Source organism: Saccopteryx bilineata, chromosome 4 (assembly GCF_036850765.1).
Source record: "Saccopteryx bilineata isolate mSacBil1 chromosome 4, mSacBil1_pri_phased_curated, whole genome shotgun sequence".
NCBI classification, from domain to species: Eukaryota; Metazoa; Chordata; class Mammalia; order Chiroptera; family Emballonuridae; genus Saccopteryx; species Saccopteryx bilineata.
The window spans coordinates 172818752-172834326 of NC_089493.1; the positions used below are offsets into that span (position 1 = coordinate 172818752).

A 15575-nucleotide genomic window follows, 5' to 3' on the forward strand; every position below is an offset into this window, starting at 1 on the left:
GAGGGGGTAATAAAATGAGAGAAGTGGAGGGTTGTATCAGAAAGATCTGAAAAGACTGTTTAAGTATTCACTCCTGCTTATGGGAACCTACCATTTTGGGAAATGCCAGGGTAGGAAACTTAGCTGTTATCAATATTTTTTAAAAGCTCTTGTGTTTCCAAAGCAGTATTTCCCAACTTTATCCTAATTGCCATTTAAAACCTCTCATTTTATATCAAAGGCCAAAATGAGTTTATATTTCATAGATTATCTCATTAAATCCTCAATTTTGAGCTTCAGTACCTGAAGCATTAATATTGAATACTAAGTACATAGAAATACAAATAAATTGTTTCACTAGGTTCATTATGGTAAACTTTGTCTCTTTTCTGGAGGTCAGTGATATGAGTTTTAAATATTTAAATTTACCTACAAATGCTATTTATAGAAAGTGCAGATACAAAGAAAAGAAAATATCTATAATTCTCATGTACCATATATCAATAGTCACAGTTCCACAGTGCCCAACAAAATGTTCCTTTTAAAAGATATATACAATACTTCAAATACAATAGAGAAAGGTTAAACACTATATTTTCATGGCAGTACTAAAAGTATCTGATAGAGTTCAACTAATATCATACAAAAATTTTTATTTTTTTTTATTTATTCATTTTAGAGAGGAGAGAGAGGGGGTGAGAGAGAGAGAGAGAGAGACAGAGAGAGAGGAGAGAGAGACAGGGGGGAGGAGCAGGAAGCATCAACTCCCATATGTGCCTTGACCAGGCAAGCCCAGGGTTTTGAACTGGCGACCTCAGCATTTCCAGGTCGACACTTTATCCACTGTGCCACCACAGGTCAGGCCATAAAATTTTAAAGTATAACTAGAGATAAAAAATAATTTTATAATGATAAAAGGGTTAAGGCATCAAAAACATATAACAAATCTTAATTTATAGATACCTAGTACCATAACACACACACACACACACACACACACAAGTAAAATTGACAGAACTAAGAAAGGAAATGGACAAATCTGTTGGGAAAACAAGCAGACAAAAATATCAGTAAGAATATAGAAGATTTAAAGCAAGACTTGACTCAAACTGATTCTAGTGCAGAGTACACCTTCTTTTCACATAAACATAGACATTTCTAAAATTGACCATATGCTGGAGCCATAAAGCAAAGCTTAACAAAATATAAAGGAATGAAATAATACAAATGACGTTATGTTCTCTTACTGTAGTGGAACCGAGGTAGAAATCAATAACAAAAATAACTCAAAAAAATCAAATGTGAGCCCTGGCCGGCTTGCTCAGTGGTACAGTGTCAGCCCGGTGTGTGGAAGTCCTGGGTTCGATTCCTGACCAGGGCACACAGGAGAAGCGCCCATCTGCTTCTCCACCCTTCCCCTCTCCTTTCTCTCTATCTCTCTCTTCCCCTCCTGCAGCCAAGGCTCCATTGGAGCAAAGTTGGCCCGGGTGCTGAGGATGGCTCCATGGCCTCTGCCTCAGGTGCTAGAATGACTCCAGTTGAAATGGAGCAACAGCTCAGATAGGCAGAGCATCACCCCCTAGCAGGCTTGCCAAGTGGATCTTGGTCAGGTGCATGTGGGAGTCTCTCTCTCTGCCTCCCTGCTTCTCACTTCAGAAAAATACAAACAAACAAACAAAAAATCTCAAATGTGTGTCCCTTCTTTTTAAAATAAGTTGTTGGGGTTTTTAAAACATTGATTTTAAAGAAAGGAAGAGAGAGAGAGAGAGAGAGACAGAAACATCCATCTGCTCCTGTATGTGCCCTGACTTGGGATTGAATCCACAACCATTGTGTATCAGGATGATGCTCTACCCAACTGAGCTATCTATCTGGTCAGGGCAAGCTATACCATTCTAAGTCACCCAAAATTTCAAAGAAGAAATTATATAATATTACAAAAGATCTGAATTAAATAATCCATTGTGAAATAGAAAGACATTTATGACCCAAATGCATATATTTGAAAAAAGGAAAGGCTAAAAGTAACTTTTGGGGGGAGGGGTAGACAGAGACAGAAAGACAGAGGGACAGACAGGAAGGGAGAGAGGTGAGAAGCATCAATTCTTCGTTGTGGCACCTTAGTTGTTCATTGATTGTTATCTCATACATGCCTTGACCGGGGGGCTACAGTAGAGTGAGTGACCCCTTGCTCAAACCAGCGACCTTGGGTTCAAGCTAGTGACCTTTGGGCTCAAGCCAGTGGCCATGGGGTCATGTCTATGATCCCATGCTCAAGCCAGCGACCCTGTAGTCAAGCTGGTGAGCCTGTGCTCAAGCCAGCGATCTCGGGATTTTGAGCCTGGGTCCTCTGTGTCCCAGTCCAACACTCTATTCACTGTGCCATAGCCTGGTCAGGCTAAAAGTAACTTTTTTATATTAACAGTAACCTAAGAAGGTGAAATGTAAGCCACAGAGCAGAGTATTTTAAATACAAATATCCAAAAGATGGTGTAAAATAGTTCTTAATGTTAATAAGAAAATGAAGACCATGTAATATGAGCCAAATAAAAAGGGGAAAACACATAGGATACCCAAAAGGTCAATAGATCATTTAAAAAGTTACTCAACCTCATTTTTAAGAAGAAAAACAAAAATAGAAATCACAATAAAAATACACCACACACCCATCAAAATGATGAAAATGAACAATTATCTTTGTGTTTTGGCAAAAATGTGGAGAAATGACAAGTTTCATGCATGGCCGGTGGGAATATAAATGCTTAGACAACTTTGGAGAACTGTTGAGTGTTCTAAACTAACTGAAGCTGACTATATGCATATTCTACGATCCAATAATTCTGCACCTTGGTATATTCCCACCATAAATGAACAACACATGTTCTCACCAAAGACATGTAACAGTACCACACTAACAGCTTAAAATGGTTAAGAAACAAATGTTTATTAACAATAGGAGAATAAGAAGATTGTGATATATTAATTGAATACTAGAGTATAAAAATGAATGAATGCTACATGCACCAAAATTGATGAATCATAAATGCAATGCTGAGATAAAAGAAACAGATACCAAAGGGTACATATTGTATGATTCCACTTACAAATAATTATAAAACTGGTGACATATCTATCATGATGGAAGTCAGTACAGTAGATAACTTTAGAAGGGTCATGAGTGGAAGGGGCCACACAAACAGGAGGGATGAGATGCTGGTAATCTTCCACTTAAACCTCTGGGTAGGGCAGAGGTCCCCAAACTACGGCCCATGGGCCACATGTGGCCCCCTGTGGCCATTTATGTGGCCCCCGCCACACTTCCAGAAGGGGAACCTCTTTCATTGGTGGTCAGTGAGAGGAGCACAGGATGCGGATGCATAGGACGCCGCAAAGCGCGGTGTCGCTCACGTACAGTACTACTTCCGGTGACGTGGGATGCAAGCATCACTCCGGAAGTGCATCATATGACGCACATCCGGTCTGCGGCTGCGGCGCCCCACACTGAAATACTGGTCAGTTTGTTGATTTAAATTTACTTGTTCTTTATTTTAAATATTGTATTTGTTCTCATTTTGTTTTTTTACTTTAAAATAAGATATGTGCAGTGTGCATAGGGATTTGTTCATACTTTTTTTATAGTCTGGCCCTCCAACAGTCTGAGGGACAGTGAACTGGCCCCCTGTGTAAAAAGTTTGGGGACCCCTGGGGTAGGGGTTACATGGATACATCACTTTGGGCATATTTATTGAGCTGTACCTTTATTATTGTGTACTTTTCTCGATTGCTATAACATTATATATATTTCCATAATGTAATCTTTGACAAAAACAAAATAAAATAAAACCTTCTGATTAGAATTCACCAATTCAGCCTGACCAGGCAGTGGTGCAGTAGACAGAGCGTCGGACTGGGACACAGAAGACCCAGGTTTGAGACCCTGAGGTCACCAGCTTGAGCACAGGCTCATCGGGTTTGAGCAAGGCCTCACCAGCTTGAGCCCAAGGTCGCTGGCTTGAGCAAGGGGTCACTCACTCTGCTGTAGCCCCCCGGATCAAGGCACATATGAGAAATCAATCAATGAACAACTAAGGAACCGCAACAAAGAACTGATGTTTCTCATCTCTTTCCCTTACTGTCTGTCTGTCCCTATCTGTCCCTCTCTCTGACTCTCTCTGTCTCTGCCACACACACACACACACACACACACACACACACACACACAAAAGAACTCACCAATTCATTTCGTTCATCTCCAAGCAAGGTATTCCTGTCTTCTAATTTTCTTATAGTGGCGTTCAATTCCGCTATTCTCTTTTGATTTCTTCGCAAATCCTACACAGGAAAGTTAAAATGGGTATTTTGTCAACAACACTTTTCACAACATTTTGGAATACAGTTCATAATAGTGATAGGCTTAGGTCCTTCCAGCTTGCTAAGGAGGTGAGAGGAAAATGTTCTTATTCAGAGAAGAGCAAATATTTACCCTCTTTTCACCCCCAATATTTACCACTTGGGTTTAAGACCAAGCCTCGTTGAAACTTCAGATACATTTTCTGTGGCAGCTATTCCCTGGAGGCCTGACTCTTGGCAGAGAGAGAGGGAGATGTTAGGACCAGTTTATTAAAGCTGTGAGCTGGGAGCTCACGGTCATGTTGTGATTATATGAGGCTCAAGGAGCATCCTTGTGTCATGGCTACACATCGCTTCCCACAGCTTAGACAGATGTCCTGCTATGAAACTTAGCCAAAGAGGGGATGGAGGCCCAGGCAGAGAAGGAGTTTGTAAATTCCTGCATATTCCTGAAGAAGAAGGGCAGTATGAGAAGGTTGCTGCATGACCTTCATGTATAAAAGGAAGTAGACTATAGGATAGCCGATGCTGGTATATTTTGCCCAGAGCAACTGGTTTCCCAGCTGTCATAACTGTCATGGATCACCTTACACACAGGAGCCATGACTCAATTCTATTCTCTAGAGTCCAGAGGACCGTTATTATCATACACTTGCAATCCCACTATCATCTTACATTTTGATAGTGCTATATGGTTGACAAGGCAGTTTTACACACATTATATCCCTCGATTCACAATATCCCAGAAGACTCAGTAGAACAGGTTAAGATTCAGGGAAGTCATAACTTGTTCAAGGTCTTGTGGCTACTATCAGTAGATCAATAGTTAATATGGACTAAATGCGAACTAAGTGCCAGACACTGTGTTCAACATTTCATATATCTTCTAAACATCAGACTAGCTTATGGCGTTACCACTATTGTCTCTGTCTATTGTCTCTCTTTTACAGATGAAGAAGCTGTGAGCAGTGAAATGACTTGCCTAAGGTCACAGTGTAACTGGCAGATCCAGGATTTAAACTAAAGGGTCTGACTCTAGAGCCCATTCTCTTGACATTTATGCTACACTGCATGCAGGCAAGCGACCGTGACAGAACTAAAACTTACATCTGCTAAATCCTAGTTCGGCCATCTTTCCATCACCCAGTGGGATAGAGATATCCTGAATGCCAATTCGTAAATTATTCATTACTTGGTTCTAAGTACTACTTTGGAACCTGTCTCTGTTCCTAAATAATTCATTTTCATCTTTTTAGCAGGCAAATCATTTGAAAGGTATAAAAGTCAACTATATACAAGCTGACTTCTATGGCTGCACTTCTGAAAATAATTTCTCACATAAAAAGATGAAAATCCACAGAAATAACTGGCAAGTTCAATCAGACTAGAAGCATTCAGAAGATGATATAAAATGCTTTAGTCTTTTATAGTTACACATTTTGACCCCTGTAGATGACAACCCTCTTTGCCAATTTCCAACCCAATTTCTCACACAGGGAAAATTACTAGTCTTGGCAAGAGGCAAAGTATTTTCATCTGATTTACGATTCTTTATAACAGGCTGAAGTTTGAATAGGTATCAATGGCTAGAAAAACTCTATGAAGGATTGTAAAAGATCTGTAATTCTCTTGTGTACTGCTAATGCAGTGTACACCGCTTTGTTGTCTATGAGTTTAGAAAACCTTGTTCCCAAGATACCAGCTGGCTTTCTAGTAGGAGATAGAATTGATTTCTTTGTAGCAAACAGGGAAAGAACTTAAGTGAAGAGTAAAACTTGGGAGCTAAATAAAAGATGGCTCCTGTGTTCTTAACATCAACTGGAAGAGACTTACAGGGCTGCTGCAGTGCTCGGAGCCGTCTCCTGCTCTCCCCGGAATTTCTCGTTTCGGACTGCTCATGTTACACTCAGCCTCCTTGACCAGAAAGAGTTGTTCATCCAACGCCTCCTTCTGCAGCTGGAGTTTCTGTACATAGCCTGTTTGGGTCTCCAGTTCCTTCTCCAGGGAAAAGATGATCCTGTCCTTGGCTTTGATTTCATCCATCTGAATTAAATGACACCCAGGACATTTTATTTAACAACACCATAAAGAAAGGCATTGTTATGAGGGCATGAGTGTAACTTCTTTCTGCTGACTGCTATAGGCAGACATCATGCGTATGACAAGCGTGTTAAATTCACAAATAAGACAAGGCAACGCTGTGTAATGAAGGGCTATCCTAGGCTAATTAGGTATTAAAGAAAGTACTTTTATTCTCTCTTAGTATATTCTGTGCTGATGCTTTGATTTAATATGTTGTTTGAAATGGTCTGAGTTGGCTGAATATGGAAAGAAAAGGTTCACTTTAAAATGGGTCATTAGTCAATAATGTAGTAATTACAGGAGGGAAGGGGTGGGGGAGGTAGAAGAGGGTAGCGGGGGATAGATGGTGATGGAGGGAGACAACTTGGAGGTGCTGAACGAGTGATACAGCGGGCAGATAATGTATTATGAAATGGTACACCTGAAATCTATGTAGTTATTAACCAATGTCAGCCCAATAAAGCCAATTAAAAAATGAAAATGAAATAAAATGGGTCATTAGTGTTAATAAAGACAGATACTAAATATTCTACTGCAATGTTTCCCGGAACAATTTTTGATGTCATCCCTTCTTTTGGAAGAATAACCTTTGAGTTTAGTTCAGATGGCAGTAGCCACTAGGAGGAGCTGGGTCATTTATAACCAAAGATGCTGCAGACTTCCCTGAAGGCTAGTCATTTCCAAAGGCCACTGTGTCTTCACTAAGGCTGGGACTCTGGAGTGAGGTCCTTCTGCAGTTCACGTTATCTAGCTCTTTCCATTCCTGTCCATCTTTCAGAACAGCTAACTCTTAGCAACCCCTTTACCCTACTGTCAGAAAACCACGGCTGGAACAAAAACAGGGATGGAAAATACCTGCTTGTATTAGCACTATTTCTCCTCCTGCACCTATGGGATATATTTATTCATCCCAACACTCATTTCTGCTAAGCCTGGGCATGACCTCAGAAATATTTCTCAATCTAACGCCTATAAGCATTCGATAGCAATTGTTCAGCATTCCATTGGATGAAATGTTTCTGCCATCTCTGGATGAAGGCACATGAAGTGAATATCTGTAAATAATTTTTGAAGAAAGCCTAGCCATCAGGTGAAACCCTTCTTAACATTTCATTATAGTCTTTGTGAACATTTAAAATGAAGATAGGGAAAATAAATTTAATACAAACAACATGAAACTCTTCTTTATAACAATGTTCCCATATAATAACTACAAATCATTTTACAGAAATCTTTCTTTGCTGTGTTCATTAGACCAAAAAAACAAACTGGGACAGACATTATGTTATTCAGTCACACCTTTCCCACATGCAAATATCTGTGAGCTAGAGCCTCCTAGTCACGTGATGAAATTTCAGGTCAATTTTGGGTGGGCGTTGGGCTAAATTCTACATAAGTTTATGATAGCATCTGGTAACTTGGTAAGGAATTAAACATTGTCCTGTTAATTTGGGGGATATAGGCACTGTCTTTAGTCTCTATCTCTTTGTAAAAGACTGACTCCAACGTTGTCATGTTCATCTGTCAGACCTGTCATCTACAGTGTTATTTACAGTTTACCATAGTTCCAAATGGGCATGCTCCTAGTTGGCTCTGGTGTAGACTACCGATCTACAAAATCTATAGATCGTTTATCACATTTAAGGAACTAAACTCAAGAGATTTACGTGCCTTATCACATTTTGTTAACCATCTTTTTATGGAGGCTCTGTTATCACCATTTCAGAGATGATGACTGAAGATCCCGAGGGTTAATTAACTTGGTCATAGTCATATGGCTAATGGGTGAAGCCTGATTTTAAATCTAGTCTCTGATTTTGGAGCCCATTCTATTCGATACTATGCTATACAGACTCCAAGATTATTCCCAGCATTTCCTCAAGTGGTTTTCTACAGGATATCCAGTAAATTAGTGTTGAGGAGGTTCTATTATACAGTGGTCATAAGCATGGACTGTGGTTTCTGCATGCCAAAATCTTCCACAGTTTTGAAGAGTATATACCAGAATTCCCAGGGAAACTTCCTTGACAGAACTCCCATTTCTCTCCCTTCCATTTCCACAAATGGAGCTGGGGGTGAAGTTAGGAATAGGATAAGAAGAGAGTAAACATGAAAAGTGTATCTGTGACTGAAAGAGTTTACCATGTGATTCAGTTTGCACCCAAGTTTTGAACCACGTTCCAGGTAGCTTAGGTTTTACTTTGTCATTGGGAGGGATTTCATCCCTACTTCAGCCATGTGCTGGTGAGAGAAAAGTCACAGAAGCAAACTGCACACCAACAAGTGGATGTACTTGGGAGGTTTTACATTGAAAACCATCAACAAACACAAATATTAATGTAAAGTTTCCTATTCATTTACCTACCTGCTGACTCCAGAAATCACAGGTCTGATTCTTTATCAGCCATTGTTGTTTCACAAAGTAAAGGCAGGGCAAAGACCAATATTTCTACTTTGTGTTTGGCCTCTCTTGTCAACCAGTGCAATAGAAAGAATTGCAGATAAAGAATTCGAAAAGTGTGGTGAAGACAACATTTTACAGTCACACTGTATTGCAGTACAAGAAAATGCTACCTGTTTAGCTTTTTAAAATGTTCTATGGTAATCACTTTTTACTTAAAATTAAAATCCTAGAGATATTATCCAAGGAACATAATTAGAATTCTTAGAAAATAGTTGCTTCAAATTGGCAGACACAAGAGAGGAAGTGTAATTTTTCCCAAGGCAGTATTAGTCTTAAAGAAGTATAAAGTACAGCCCAACAGGTGACAGGTTAATAAGATATAACTAACACTAAACATTCTAAATATATGCATATAAATATTTTCTAAAATAATTAGACAAGGTCATCCTAGGATATTATAGCTTGCACACAGTAATGATACTTGTTTTACTTTTGTAAAGACCACTGGCTTTGGTCATAAATATTAAAAACAAAGACCAATGTCTATAGGGACTGAAGTTAAGTCTTTGAACTTGGTAATAGCAAACTTAGGAATAAGCTATTTAGAAATAATGTCCAATTTAAAAATTATAATGACCCCTGGTTATTTGGAAAGAAAAATTGACTTTAAAAATGACTAGGAATTTTATCACTCTATTCATTGCCTTGACACATGGTTCCTAGAAAGAGGACTGGTGAATCACTCCAGATGTTGCCAGAGGCTGCCCTTTCCAGATATCTTGAAAGCCACAGAAACTTCCTTACCCTTGTAAAACCCCAGTAACATTTTTATAAACGAAAAGCACAGGAAAGCACCCTGATTTGGGAAGAGTTCATCATTTACAATATTTTTATGGACATCCAAGGAAAGAGGAGTCATTGAATAGATACTCTTCATGTGTACTGAGCTGGAAGAATCCAGTTTTTATGAGAAAGGTGGTCTAAACTCTTTTACATTTTATGACTCTATCTGTCTATATGTCTACCCACCTACCTACCTGTTTATTGACCTATCTTGTATTTTGGATAGAACATTAGACAAAAAAGGTGAGCACCATTTGTAATTCACTCATGAGAAACACCTGAAAAAGCAAACCCATGGCGCTCTGAACCCCAGCAAGAGAGGGTTCTGCACGGGGGTACTAACCAGCCTCCGGATATCCCGTTCCGACTCCCACTTGATCTTCGAGATGGCTTCTTGGTGGGACTGATGCTCACTCCTCAGGTCCCCGGCCTTGATTTTGTCCGCCTGGATCATATTGCTTAAAGCCTCATCCACCTGCTTCTTGGCAGTTTTCAGGTCCGCAATTTCCTGGAGGAGCTTCAGGCGCTCCGCATCAAACAGTTTCCGGGCCTCCTCCCGGGCCTCAAAGGTGAGCGCTGTCCTTACTTTGTCACTGCTGCCGTCCCGAAGCGCGCACAGGGCCGACTTGAGCCTCTGGATCTCCCCGTCCCGCACCTTCACTGTCCGCGACATTTCCTGCTCGTGCTGCTTGATGAGATTCTCCCTCACGGCCTGCAGCTCCTTCATCTTCTCCTCGTGGAGCTTGGCTTTGAGTTCCGTCACCAGGACCGTGTGCTTGCGCTGTTCCAGCTCGCGGATCCTCTTCGCCTCCTGCGTCTTCTCTCTTTCAAGCTTCGACACCTGGAGGCGCAAAGAATAAAAGGGATGAGCCTCAAAGGAAAGGTGTGCTCCCAGAGGCAGGATTTGCAGATTAGGCCCCAGTGATCGCTTAATTCCTTATCTTTTCAAATGCCAGGCCACTGTGTGCTGGGAGGGGAGAGAGCCATGGGCTTTGAAGCTGGGAACGCTGCGTGTAAAAGGAGGAAATACCTACAGACGCTTCCATTACTTTGTTCAGACAAATACTAGATGTGTTGGGGCCTTTCTATTCGATGTGTGGTCTGCAGGCATCACCCAGAAGCTTGTCAGAAATACAGGCTCCAGGGATTCATCCCAGATCTATGAATCAGAGCGTGCATTTTAACACCCCCACCAGGTGACTGAGAGACACAATGAAATTAGCACGTGGTGCTGTCCATACAGAGTTCTGTACAGACATCATAGAGAGTTCAAAACAGACCACCTAGAGAGCTTTTTAGACTACACGTCTCTAGTTAGGTCTAAATGATAAATGTGGCTGTCTCAAGATAGGGACTAAAGTAATATTATAAAATACTTTACTTTTTTCTTTTGGAAGAGAAGATGTTGCTACTAAGGGGAAGGGGAAGAATGAAGACAGTCGATATGCCCTCCACCTCCCATTTCTTATTTGGCAACCTGGTTCCACGCTGAACTTTATAAACACACACCAGCCAAAACCCCCTGCAGTTCATGGGGCCTTTACTCTGCTAAAGGAGTTTTGTAGCTGCTATTTCTTTATGCTGGATGGCACCCTTCTCTTGCCATATTCTTACTTCCTTTTCTTCCTCCCCTACTAAGTCGACACTCCAAGTAGTTTAATAAAGTATTTCTTTTCATCTTTTTGCCATTCAGGTATTCTGATTAAAGAGATCAGCCCTGGCCTGTTGGATCAGTGGATAGAGCGTTGCCCTGACATATGGATGTGCTGGGTTTGATTCTGGCCAGGGCACACATGAGAAGTGACCATCTGCATCTCTCCTCCTTCTTTCCCTTTTCCCCTCCCACAGCCAGTGCCTCGATTGGTCCCAGCATCAGCCTCAGGTGCTAAATATAGTTCAGTTAATTTAAGCATCATCCCCAGACAGGGGTTGCTGGGTGGATCCCAGTTCAGGCAGGAGTCTGTCTTATCTCCCCTCCTCTCACTTAAAAAAAAATTATCTGTGTTTTGTTATATTTCACAGTGATAAAGTAGGTCTCCTTATAGATTAGCGATGGCACTACCTTAATCTGGCTGTGGATCCTGCTCTGATTCAGTAGATAAGGGTGGGACCCTGGCATTTGCAGCTTGAAAAAGCCTAGGGGTTCCTGTTCTACTGTCCTCTCCCCCACCCGTGTATCTGCTGTCTTTGTTCCTCTTTGTCTCTGTCGGGTGCATGTGTACACACACACACACACACACACACACACACCTGGAAACAAGGAAGAATCGGGCGGCCCCAGGGGTAATATCGAATTGAGTGATATTCAGTCTTTGCCATTTGTAGAATTGGAAGGTTTCATAAAATAATTGTTAAAAGGCTTTTCAGCTGAAAAATGTGAAGATTCAAACTCCTTATTGAAAGTAGTGTAATGATAATGTCAAGTGTCTGAGGTTTTACTTACCTTCACAATTTACATACCTTTAGCTTGAACAGAGTTTCCCAAGTCCACGTGACATTTTATGAATATTTTATTTTAAAAGCACAACAATTATTCCCATATTGGTTATTCTAAAAGAATAAAACTCAGGGCACATGGAGACTTGGCGAAATAAGCAGCCAGGCATCCTCAAACGACTGTCCTTCGATCTTGCCTCCAGTTTAGACCGAGGTCCCTACCTAGATGCCTCTTACCTCATATGGTCTAGAGCCGGAATGTCCAATGTGGTGCTCACTAGCCATACTGAGCACTTGGAATATTGCAGGTCTGAAGTAAGACTTGGTCTAAGTGTACAATACACACTGGATTTTGAAGACTTAGTTTAAGGTAAAGAATGCAAAGTAAGTCAACGATAATTTTTATATTGATTACATATCAAAATTTTAATATGTGGGCCAAATTAGGATAAATAAAGTATAGTATTACAATGAATTCTTTTTACTTTTCAAATTCTAGTTTCAAGAAATTTTAAAGTAACATATATGGCTTGCATTGTGGCTTGTATTATATTTCTCTCCGACAGCACTTCTCTGGAGTTCTTGGAGGTTCACCGAATGAACCTAGCTTTCCCCACACTGCTGGTGATAGTCTCAGAGTAAAGCCTTGTTCTGACATGATTTACGTGCCTGCTCACAATCACCAGGGCTCCTCTATATCGTGAAAGAAACTACCGACACTTTGCTCCGCCTTTCCGGTTCTCAGAAGCTATGGCTGGGCTTCCAGCTCCGGTATCTTCCTCTCCAGGAACAGGCGAGTGTGCTAGTTTCTGCACATGCCTTGCCTTTCTGCACTTCTGGGCCTACAGTTTCCTCTTCCTGACCGACCTTTCCCTCTGCTGGGGACCCTTTGGTCCTACACGGTCCGGCTAGATGTCCCCTCTATGGCATGCGACCCCTGATCAGCCGGGACAGAGCTCATTTCTCCTGCCTTTGTCTTTTGAGTGTACTTTGTTAATACTCTTTACGTGTCTTGTCCACATTTTTCTTTATGCCCCCGTTTTTGGAGACTTGCCTGTCCTCACCACCTCCTCTCCTATCTCTACCCAGTCTGGAAACTCCTAGGAGGCTTCCAATGAGCCTTGTTCAACTTTGTCTACCCAATAGTTGCCAGTACAACACATAAACCAAAATAAAGAATGTATACCAATATGTTTCCCTGGCTAGCCACCTAATCAGAGACAAGACTAATATGTCCTGTCATATAGTTTGGAGAACACAGGCATCTCAGATTACTCAGAGCAACCCCTCATCTATCCCCTCCCTGTATAAAACCAGAATAAAACAAAACACCCCTAACATATAAATATAAGAATGCCTACTTGCCCTCTGCTCGATGTTTTTATCAAATGCTTCAACAGGGACAACCTGAATCTTCTCCCCATTTTTCTAGAATGAACTGTATTGGATATCCTCTAGCTCATGAGTGGGCAAACTACAGTCTATGGACCAAATCTTTCCTGCCCCCTGTTTTGTGAATAAAGTTTTATTCATTTATGTCTATTCATTTACGGATTGCCTATGGCTGCTTCTAGGCCACAGTAGAGTTGAGTAGTCTTAAAGAGATTGTCTCACAAAAACTATGATATTTACTATTTGGCCTTTACAGAAAAAGTCTGCTAATTCCTCTTCTAGATGAAAAAGGAATCTCTTTGAAAAGAGGTCCTTATGTTTCACTGATTTAGAATCCAGTAAATTTGCCTTCCATCTAGGACCTTGGGAACATTAAATTTAGCTTGAATAATAGGAAATTCATCATCTTCTATTTCAGCAGGATGTTTTTACGTTAGGCATTTGGAATAGCATTATGACCATGAGGGCTGTCTGGTAACAAGTTACTAAAGGAAATTTTCGCATTCTTCCTAGAATAATGAGAAATTATAATAGAATGGACAAAGGGTAAGGAGTTGTGGGTATGTGTTTCAATTTCATCATCTGTTATCTCTAAGAAAGCTGCTTTATCCTTCCAATAATTTTTTATTATACTTAAAAAATACCTATAAAAGGATTATGCTTGGGGTTAAATTCGGAAAGGCCTGCAAAAGCTAAACTGTAAAGAAAAAGAATCATGAAATGTCAGGTATTACCATTATTGGATGTAAGAGCAGACACTTATAATCTAAAATGATTTACATCAGCCTGACCGGGCGGTGACACAGTGCATAGAGCGTCAGACTGGGATGCAGAAGACCCAGGTTTGAGACCCTGAGGTCGCCAGCCTGAGCGAGGACTCATCTGGCTTGAGCAAAAGCTCACCAGCTTGGACCCAAGGTCACTGGCTCAAGCAAGGGGTTACTCGGTCTGCTGAAGGCCCGCGGTCAAGGCACATATGAGAAAGCAATCAATGAACAACTAAGGTGTTGCAACGCGCAACAAAAAACTAACGATTGATGCTTCTCATCTCTCCATTCCTGTCTGTTTTAAATTAAATTTAAATTTAATTTAATTTAAAATGATTTATGTCAAATTCTCTGCAGGTACACTAGATGTTATACACTTTCTCCTCAAATCTTTCATGTGAAGACTGTAAAGATCAATTTAAAAAACATGAAAATACAGGTGGATGGAGAATAACAGGGGTTGGCAGAAGAAGGTATACAGTTTCCAGTAGAAGAAACAGTTTTTCTATTGTTATTTATGATTGTGTTATTTATCTTTTTTTAAAATTTATTTATTTATTCATTTTAGAGAGGAGGGAGGGAGGGAGAGAGAGAGAGAGAGAGAAAGGGAGGAGCAGAAAGCATCAACTCCCATATATGCCTTGACCAGACAAGTGCAGGGTTTTGAACCGGCAACCTCAGTGTTCCCAGGTCGACGCTTTATCCACTGCGCCACCACAGGTCAGGCATTATTTATCTTTTTATGTTGTTTTTATTTCATATCCTGACTATGACTTACCTTTTATTTATTTATTTTTATTTTTTTGTATTTTTCTGAAGTTGGAAACGGGGAGGCAGTCAGATAGACTCCCGCATGCGCCTGACCGGGATCCACCCGGCATGTCCACCAGGGGGCGATGCTCTGCCCAACTGGGGCGTCGCTCTGTTGCATCCAGAGTCATTCTAGCGCCTGAGGCAGAGGCCATAGAGCCATCCCCAGCGCCCGGGCCAACTTTGCTCCAATGGAGCCTTGGCTGCAGGAGGGGAAGAGAGAGAGACAGAGAGGAAGGAGGGGGGGAAGGGTGGAGAAGCAAATGGGCGCTTCTCCTGTGTGCCCTGGCCGGGAATCAAACCCAGGACTCCTGCACGCCAGGCCGACGCTCTACCACTGAGCCAACCGGCCAGGGCCTGACTTATCTTTTAGGTAATGATGGCTGGTAATTTAACCTACTGTTGCCCACCCCTGAGTATTCTAGCTTGAAGACAAAAACAACTATAGACATTAGCCTTCTTGTCTGTCACTTAAATGAATCCCAAGAACCCAAACAAAATTTACAGGCACT

The 15575-nt window shown here is 41.1% G+C and overlaps 1 protein-coding gene across 3 annotated transcripts in view; it reads right to left on the reverse strand.

The window, feature by feature from the left end:
* JAKMIP2 (janus kinase and microtubule interacting protein 2) overlaps window positions 1-15575 on the reverse strand; it is a 174454-nt gene that overhangs the window by 49178 nt on the left and 109701 nt on the right. For all 3 annotated transcript variants that reach the window (XM_066272909.1, XM_066272908.1, XM_066272907.1), the window contains exons 3-5: window positions 10002-10499; window positions 6163-6372; window positions 4213-4311 (exon numbers count right to left, since the gene is read on the reverse strand). In XM_066272909.1, the coding sequence (XP_066129006.1) occupies window positions 4213-4311; window positions 6163-6372; window positions 10002-10499 (807 nt within the window). The remainder of the gene's footprint in view (window positions 1-4212; window positions 4312-6162; window positions 6373-10001; window positions 10500-15575) is intronic.